Raw genomic sequence first — 8,215 nt, 5'->3', positions numbered from 1 at the left:
GTGCGCCTGGCACCTACTACCATACGCAGTTCAAAGGCACTGAAATATTTTGTCTTGCCCATTCACCCTCTGTATGACACACACACAATCTATGTCTCAATTGTCTCAAGGCTTAAAAATCCTTCTTTAACCTGTCTCTGCTTTTTCATTACTATTTTAGATTATTATATGATAGATTTTATGAGGCTTCTACTGATATCTGTTAAACATAGCCACGTTGGGTTAAGACTGTCTCATCAACCATGTCATCTTAAACAAAATAGTAGCCTAAATGTATATCAAATAAACAATGGAATACCAGAAAAGACATACTAATAGCCGATAGAAACAGAATGATGTCAGAAGTTAAGCAACGGTTGTCTTCTTAATATAGCCTACCAAGTCCACTGGTCTTTGGTTGGAATTCTCAACAAGGAGTACCACCTGCTGGTAACAAAGAGTAACTGCATTTGAACAAAGCATTAAATGTACAGATAATAACCACTACTGAATTGTATATCAGATTTTATTCTATGAGACATAAAAGGTTGTCAGAGATTTTCCAAGCGTGACACTGATTGCAAAGCAGGGAAATTAGAGGCAGCATTAGTCAACATTGTGAAAATGTATACAACAGGGTGAGAAGCTGCAATAAAAAACAAATTACGAATCGGTCCTCATAATCTTTCATTAAAACAGTCTGGAGCCATGACCTGCTGGTGGAAATCCAATAGCCTCGTCCATACTGTATGTGCTGTAGCCAAATATTTTATTGTTTGATCAACTATGGGACTTGGCTATAGGCCCTGGTCAAAAGTAGTGAACTATATAGAGAATAGGGTGACATTTGAGACTCAGCCTAGGAGCTCCATGTTCTGTGTTCATCTGTTGAGGACCTTCCTGAGATGTTCCAGCTCTGCCTGGTTGATGCTGCTCCCTCCACAGACAATCATGACTAGGGGTCCTGCTAGGGGAACAGGCAGCCGGCCCTCACCCTGCAGTCTCTGGATGACACCACAGTACACAGCCGCTAACGCAGCCCCACAGGCCAGCTCCACCAGCACACGTTCCTCGTCTTGACGGACACATACACACACACACAGTTTTAGTCGTAGTTGTAACAGTAGCTACGTTTCTTTTAGGATATAACTATACATCAAATAAAGCAGAGTAATGTATGGAGATGAATTGAACATTTAAAACAATTCTAGAATGCGCCATCTGACAACAGCGGTGTCTGGTATAACCTCACCCAGGAAGGTCTCCACTGCTTGCAAGGCCTGCTGGTCAGTGACCAGCTCTGATATGATGTTCATGTTGCCCTCCTTAATGTACTCAAAGGCCTGGCTGCACACCGTCTTCGAACCCAGACACTTGGCCTCACTGGCAATGCAACCATCATGCCAGATCATTACAATGGAATAGAGTAGAAAATATTTGAATATAACATAAAGCTAAATGAATATCTCAGTGTAATCTCTGTTCTCTTCTCACCTAGTGATGTCAGGGAGGGTGACTATCTTGCCAGCCTTTACTGCTGCATTAAAACAGTCTGCTCCCTCAGTCTCCATGCAGATGATGGGCACACTGGCCCAGCCCACTTCCTTCATGCCCTCCACCACCCCACAGAGCAGCCCTCCTCCCCCCACAGATAAAACTACAGCCCCAGGCTTGGATGGAAGAGAGGCCTTGATCTCTCTCACAATACTGGCATGGCCTTGCCTGGGGGAGAATCAAATCAAATCATATTTAAAGTGTAATTTCCAAACAAATGTGTCACCATACACTTTACACAAAATAGAAAGGGGGAAAAAAATTAGACAAACAACAAGAAAAGGGGTTGGGAAACTGTCCATTCAAAAGAAAAGGCAACAGCAACTCCTAATAGGAGAAGATTGGTGTTAATTTCACAGAATCTGAACCATTATTTGTGATCTAAGTCAGTCATTCTAGAAGTCATGCCCCTTACAGGCTCATTTAATGTTGGTGTGACTGGAGTATCTTCTCACCAGAGCAGAGGATGGTCAAAGGGTGGGACATAGGTCAGGCCATCAGTCTGGGTCAGACGCAGGGCTTCATCATTGGCATCATCCCACACCTGAACAGGAAAAATGAGACAGACAAATGGCAACAAACACCTGGGGGAACAGAGTAGCCTACAAAGTCCACAAGTAAATCAGTCTTTGGTTATAAGGCTGGAAAAAACTAGAGAGGAGAGGTGGTCACTAATTGGCGGGATTACCTTGCCGACTACTCTGACCGTGGCTCCCTGGTCCTTTAGCTTCTCCCTAATCAGCTCAGGAGAGGATGAAGGCACAATGATAGTTGCTGGAATGTTTAGTTTGCGTGCCACATAGGCTGTGGCCATCCCAGCGTTGCCACCTGAACACAACATAAAGATATTGTCATATTGGGGAATGTTTGGATCACTTGGAAATATTATTATTTAAATCATCTACTACCTGAAGAGCAGACAACGCCTTTGGACTCTGGTCCTGCAATCTAGAAATTTAAAAAAGTATAATGCCATTGATCAGATGTGTATTTTTTTTTTAATTCAAACTGGGAAAGTGTTATTTATATATTGAAACATTGCTCTGTTCTTATCATCATGAACTCAAGGAAGCATTCAATAAAAATGTATCTGGTCAACACTAGGAGGTGTTATCACACAAGTGTTTGAGCAGTACTAAATAAACCTGAAACAAACTCTTTATAATAATTGCGGATATTTTCCATGATCAGCAGAATTTCAAAGGTTTGTGCGTGTGAGGTTGTTTGTTTCCAGTATGTAGGCTGATAACTTGGGTAAAACAATAGGCTAATCTTTGAAATGTTACTAAATCTCTATTTTACGTATGGTTGTCATTAGATGTTATGTAAATTGGATTTACGATAATTTTACTTCAACCCTTTGAACATGCCTACCTTTTGGCACAGGTGTCCAATACCACGGATTTTGAATGAACCGGATGGTTGGGAACTTTCCATTTTTAAATACACATCGGTCCCCGTCCGTTTTGACATGTCTATGCTCTCCAAAAACGGGCTATTTATGTGAAAGGCTTTTGGGCTTGCCATGGGGGCTCAGGATAACAACGTTGGAAGTATTCGATGTCCCCTTGAATGACAGTGCGTAAATTGCGTATGTGCAAATCCAGGTTTTCTTTTCTCGCCAATGTGCCCAATCAACAGAGAGACGCAATGTACCGCTGTCAACTAAAATTGCAATTCCGTTGCGGATGACAAGACAATAATAGGCAAGAAGTAGGCTACTGTAGAACAATATTCCGTTTGTCGTCGTAGGCGGTGCAACTTTGTGACAAGATAGCTTGCTGCGACAATCATTACATGATTTATCCCTGACCTTTGCATAAACTGCCATATCTATCCGTTAATGTTTAGCTTTCAAAGGAGGTGGGATAGATCATAAATTAATCGACACGCCCCCTGTTATTAACTCTTGTTTGGTAGATTGTGTGAAAACTGCAGCCAATGTAAGCAAGCATTGTGCATAGCATAGTGAGACGTTATTACAATAACAACATACAAAATTCTATGTTACATTTTTTTTTACTCCCATTCAAGGGTAATAATTATTTATTGTGTACATTTAAATGTTTTGCAGCATATTGATTGGTGTTTGTTTTGTATGTCACATAACCCATCCATACAGTAGACTGTAATACACAACCAGTATATCAAGCCAGCGTCGGTCAACAGGTAGGCTATACTCAGTGATGAAATTGTGTATCAATTGCAATGATGGCTATTAAATAGACAACAACCAACCTGAAACAAAAATAGGGAAAATAGCACAATGTAGAAACTTCTGCCTAAATTGAACTCAATATGAATACAAACGCCAAAGAGAGATCCTAACTATAGACCTCCTGTTTGGGTGATAAAGCATTTATATACTGTAGGCCTATGCGTGTTTGATGAGCTTAGTTTCAATTCACACTCATCGTTAGCTTCATAGTTATTATATCTGTATAAGAAAATACTGCACCTCTCACTTTCCTATCCCAGCACTACCTCTTCCCCTCATTCCTTCAGAACGAACACATTTTGGTTCGCAAAAATAAAACCAATATTGTATGACTGTTTTAAACATTCCACATCTCTTTCAGTAGCTTTAACCAACCTTCAGAGTCGTTCAATAACACCTGCTGTCACATTTCATCCTGTCCATTTCTCATCTCGTAAAAACATTATCTTATCTCTCGCTTTCTTTCCTCCACTGAAACCCTGAAGATTTGCCTTGCAGGGTAACTGTCCATCTTCATCTAACAGCACTTAGTTCAAACCCACATTCACTAACCCATGACTGCCTCTGTCCTGTCCTCTGCTCCCTTCTCTGAGACTATCACATTCAAGTCCTTACTCGACTGACACACAGGAGAAAAACACTGAGTGAGAGAGGGAAATGGGAAGCCCAGTCCCAGAGTATTCTCTGAATGAGAGGTGGTGGCAAAAAAATAAGTTAAAATGGTGCTTCATTGCTTCATGAACCAATGAGAAAAAGTCAGCTTAGTCAGGGAGAAAAGCGAAACCTTAAATGCAGACAGGGATCTATGGATGGTGTGTGCTGGCTCTTCTTCCTACTTGGTAAGTGACCACCAATATTGAGCCTGTCTGTCCGTCTGTCCGTCCGCCCGTCCGTCTGTCTGTCTCTGTCTGTCTGTCTGTTCAGATATAGGCCACTCTGTCCATGCCCTGGCCCTTGTCCTTTGTTCTGGGGTGGCACAGACTGACACAGAGAGAGGGCACTGTCCAGGCGCTGCCACTGTCTGCAAGTCTAGTCAGCTCCAGCTCTGAGCCCAGTCCCAGCACAACAACGTGCACTATCTTCTCAGCAACATGCGTCATCTTCTCTATGCCAGAGAACGTTGTCTAGGCTTGATCCTTGGATACAACTGTAAGAAGAAGAAGAAAACGTTATTGTTCATATTAAGGAATATTCAGCTTATACAGGCATAGGATTTATTACCAAATATTTTGAGATGCCACTTATGTCATTGGGTTAAAGCTCAATTTCAACTAACATTTAATTAACATGTAATTTCAAACAAGATTGTGGATATCTTATACATAAGTATATACGCATAAATACACCACATTAATCACATAATTAAAGGATCTCTATGATATTAACATCTTGGGGATTCATATTAACATCCTGGTGATTTAGACCATAGTTGTATCCATCATGGTGGCTGGCCTTACCCCTAGCAGGTTGCGTGGCACGTATCCCTCCTTGTCATGTAGTCTGGCCCACCACCATTCTGTCTCAGCGTCGTCCCTGCGGCTCAGAGTGGTAATGGCGTCTCCCTCGTGGAAGGACAGCTCGTCTGAGCTCTGGGCCTCGTAGTCCCACAGCCCGTACACTGACCCTTTATTCATCACACCCAGCTTCTCCTGCACCCCTGGGGGGCGGATAGAGGGGAAGAGGGTCACGTCACAAGGAAAAACTATTGAACCTTCCTGACACAAAACCATGGCCCTGTCTAGAAAACCCTGGCCAAACAACGTTGGAACTTCACCTAGCCTTCAGATAGGTTAGGTGGAGCTTTCACCATATTGCTTATACCTATCCAATTTTACATATCCTAGCACAAGTTCCTAGTGTGTAGGGTGTAGGGGCTATGGGTTGTTTGTGTTCAGGAGCCATATGTCTCTCTATATAACACCACTCACCGTAGAGGAACTGGGAACACTGTGTGTATCCATCCTCCATCTCCTCACACTTATCAGCCGCTGTCTCCACGTCACTTATGGTGGTGGCAAAGATGGCCGCACCTGACTCCACCAGCATCTTACAGAGATGTACACTGTTACAGGAGGCTGCACAGTGTAGTGGGGTCCTGGATGTATGACGGACACAAAAGGAGAGACGTTCATGGAGACATTGTGTAGTCTTGACCATTGTAAATACAGGTTTGAGTTTGAGTTTATTTTTATTTTTACAGGGACAGTGCACATTAATCAACGTTTCAGTAAAAGTGCCGGTTTTAGCCAGCTGGCTAATTTTCAACCGCAGTCCCTGGGCAGGTTATTAAAAACAATTACAATATAGACAATAGCAACATAGAACAAGCAAGACATAGCAACATAGGACAAGCAAGATGTAGCATACAGACAGAGCAACATAGAGCAAAAAGCAGCAAGACAAAATTCATAAAAGCAACAAAGTGTTTCCACACCTCACAAGCTACAGACAACAGACAACATGGAAAGCGGCAACACACAGCTAGGGACCATGTTCACAAATCTGATTGACCGTTAGCCATGTCTTCAAGCATTTTGTGAAAGTGTGATATGTGGTGCAGTTATGTGTGTCTGATGGCAGTGTATTCCAGACATGGGAAGCTCTCACAGAGAATGCAGATTTACTAAAGGTGCTTTTCCTTAGGGGAACTATACAGTCACCTCTCATGGCAGACCTTGTGGATCTGCTGCCATATGTCTGGGTTTTCTGTTTAACAAAAATATTGAGTGGAGGGGGAGCCAGGCCATTAAGGATCTTGAATACAAGACATGCGTTGGTGTATTGCACAAGATTTTCCCAACTCAAGAGCTCATGCTTTCTAAGGATGTGACAATGATGATGGCTATTGGGCTTCCTATCAAGCACTTTGAGAGCCTGTTTGTAGACAGACTGAATAGGTTTTAATGTTGTACAGCAATCTTGGGCCCAACTAGTCAAGCAGTATGTTAAGTGGGGGAGTATCATAGAGTTGAAGTACAGTTTTGCTACCTCTGTAGTCAAACAATTTCGTATAAATTGGAAATTAGCTAGGTTGAATTTAGTTATTTGAATTACCTTTTTCACATGCTTTTTAAAAGAGAGGTTGGAATCAAGTATGATGCCAAGGTACTTAAAATCGGATACCACCTGGAGCTTCTCCCCTGACACATAGACATCTGGCTCAGTAGCATCTGTTGCCCTCTTTGTGAAGAACATGCAAACAGTTTTTTTCACATTGAGATGCAAGCACGAGTCACTGAGCCACTTTGTAACCTGGACCATTACAGTAGTGAGTTCTTGTGCAGCTTGTTGTTTGCTCTTTGCATGCACATATATCACTGTATCATCTGCATACATTTGAACTTCAGACCCAGTACAGACAGAAGGCAGATCATTAATGTACAGGCTGAACAGGAGGGGCCCCAGTATTGACCCTTGGGGCACGCCCACATCATAGCTACGATAGGGCGACAGCTCATTGCTCACTCTGACACACTGAGTTCTGCCTTCAAGGTATGATTTCATCCATCTCAAGGCATCAGGGGAAAAGTTGAACTTTGACAATTTTGTGATGAGAATCTCATGGTTAACAGTATCAAAAGCCTTCCTTAGGTCCAGAAACACAGCCCCAACAGCACCCCCTTTGTCCATCTTGGACTTCACATTTTCCAGAAGAAAGCAGTTGGCCGTTTCTGTGGAGTGTTTCACTCTGAAGCCAAACTGCATGGAGTGTAATGTTAAGGGGCTGTTGTTGAGGTGGGCAATCAGTTGTTCTGCTACACACTTTTCAACAACCTTTGACACCACAGGTAGTTTACTAATGGGCCTGTAGTTACTCACGTCAGCAGGGTCGCCTGATTTAAAGATGGCCATTATTATGGCCGACTTCCATACCCTTGGAAACACACCGAGACCAATAGATGTGTTGGTGACCTTAGTAATGGGGCCAATGAGTGACTCTTTGTAGTTTTTAAGAAAGGTAGAGTCCATCCCAAACACATCTTTGGCTTTAGAGTTCTTTAGTGAGCTAATCACCTTGTTCACCTTTGACTCAGAAACCTCCCTTATGATGAAGACAGGTTGAGTGTCATTCACTAGCACTGAGCCCAAGAAACCGGTGGAGGGGTTCTGTGTCAGTGCCCTGACAGAGTCAATAAAGTAGGAATTGAAGGCTATTGCTATTTCGACTGCATCCTGTGTTAGATTGTTATTCACCATGATTTCTAGTCTTTTTGCAGTGTTACTATGGTCTTTCCCTGTTAACTTTTTTAGATTCTCCCATATCAATTTAGAATTTCCCTTTGCTTCACCAATTATGTTAATAAAAAAGTTTGCCTTGGCCTGTCTGATTTCTTTCATCACCTTATTTCTCAACATGGTAAACTTACGTCTGTCATGCTCTAATTTAGATTTTAGGGCTATTTTTAGAGCATAATCTCGTTCTTTCATCAATTTCCAGATTTCTCCATTTAGCCAAGGAAGAGT

General features: G+C 42.3%; 2 protein-coding genes across 8 annotated transcripts in view; both read right to left on the bottom strand.

Annotated features, from left to right (window-relative positions):
• Nucleotides 1-487: 487 nt before the first annotated feature.
• LOC135508012 (L-serine dehydratase/L-threonine deaminase-like) lies at nt 488-3,353 on the bottom strand. Its single transcript, XM_064927885.1, has 7 exons — nt 2,908-3,353; nt 2,442-2,481; nt 2,222-2,361; nt 1,989-2,077; nt 1,474-1,701; nt 1,232-1,362; nt 488-1,054 (listed from the first exon to the last, which is right to left on the bottom strand). Exons 1-7 carry the CDS (start codon nt 3,058-3,060, stop codon nt 861-863), a joined length of 975 nt encoding a protein of 324 aa, XP_064783957.1. The 5' UTR covers nt 3,061-3,353; the 3' UTR covers nt 488-860.
• A 189-nt stretch (nt 3,354-3,542) lies between these two features.
• Nucleotides 3,543-8,215, bottom strand: part of LOC135508011 (apoptosis-stimulating of p53 protein 1-like) — a 51,306-nt gene continuing 46,633 nt past the window's right edge. For all 7 annotated transcript variants that reach the window (XM_064927877.1, XM_064927879.1, XM_064927878.1 and 4 more), the window contains 3 exons: nt 5,680-5,846; nt 5,209-5,408; nt 3,543-4,898 (listed from right to left, as the gene is read on the bottom strand). In XM_064927877.1, coding sequence (XP_064783949.1) covers nt 4,857-4,898; nt 5,209-5,408; nt 5,680-5,846 — 409 coding nt within the window. In that variant the 3' untranslated portion in view covers nt 3,543-4,856. The remainder of the gene's footprint in view (nt 4,899-5,208; nt 5,409-5,679; nt 5,847-8,215) is intronic.

Source organism: Oncorhynchus masou, chromosome 21 (assembly GCF_036934945.1).
Source record: "Oncorhynchus masou masou isolate Uvic2021 chromosome 21, UVic_Omas_1.1, whole genome shotgun sequence".
Lineage (NCBI taxonomy): Eukaryota > Metazoa > Chordata > Actinopteri > Salmoniformes > Salmonidae > Oncorhynchus > Oncorhynchus masou.
Note: the sequence above shows the minus strand (reverse complement) of the source record. Positions and strands in the feature narration are given on the sequence as shown.

What these genes read in the sequence shown, in the direction of transcription:
- LOC135508012 (XM_064927885.1), bottom strand. Translation starts at nt 3,060, where the DNA reads ATGGCAAGCCCAAAAGCCTTTCACATAAATAGCCCGTTTTTGGAGAGC. An exon ending in ACCCTCCCTGACATCACTAG is followed by an intron (nt 1,363 to 1,473) that starts GTGAGAAGAGAA and finishes TTGCATTGCCAG; the next exon opens with TGAGGCCAAGTGTCTGGGTT. An exon ending in AGCAGTGGAGACCTTCCTGG is followed by an intron (nt 1,055 to 1,231) that starts GTGAGGTTATAC and finishes GTGTCCGTCAAG; the next exon opens with ACGAGGAACGTGTGCTGGTG.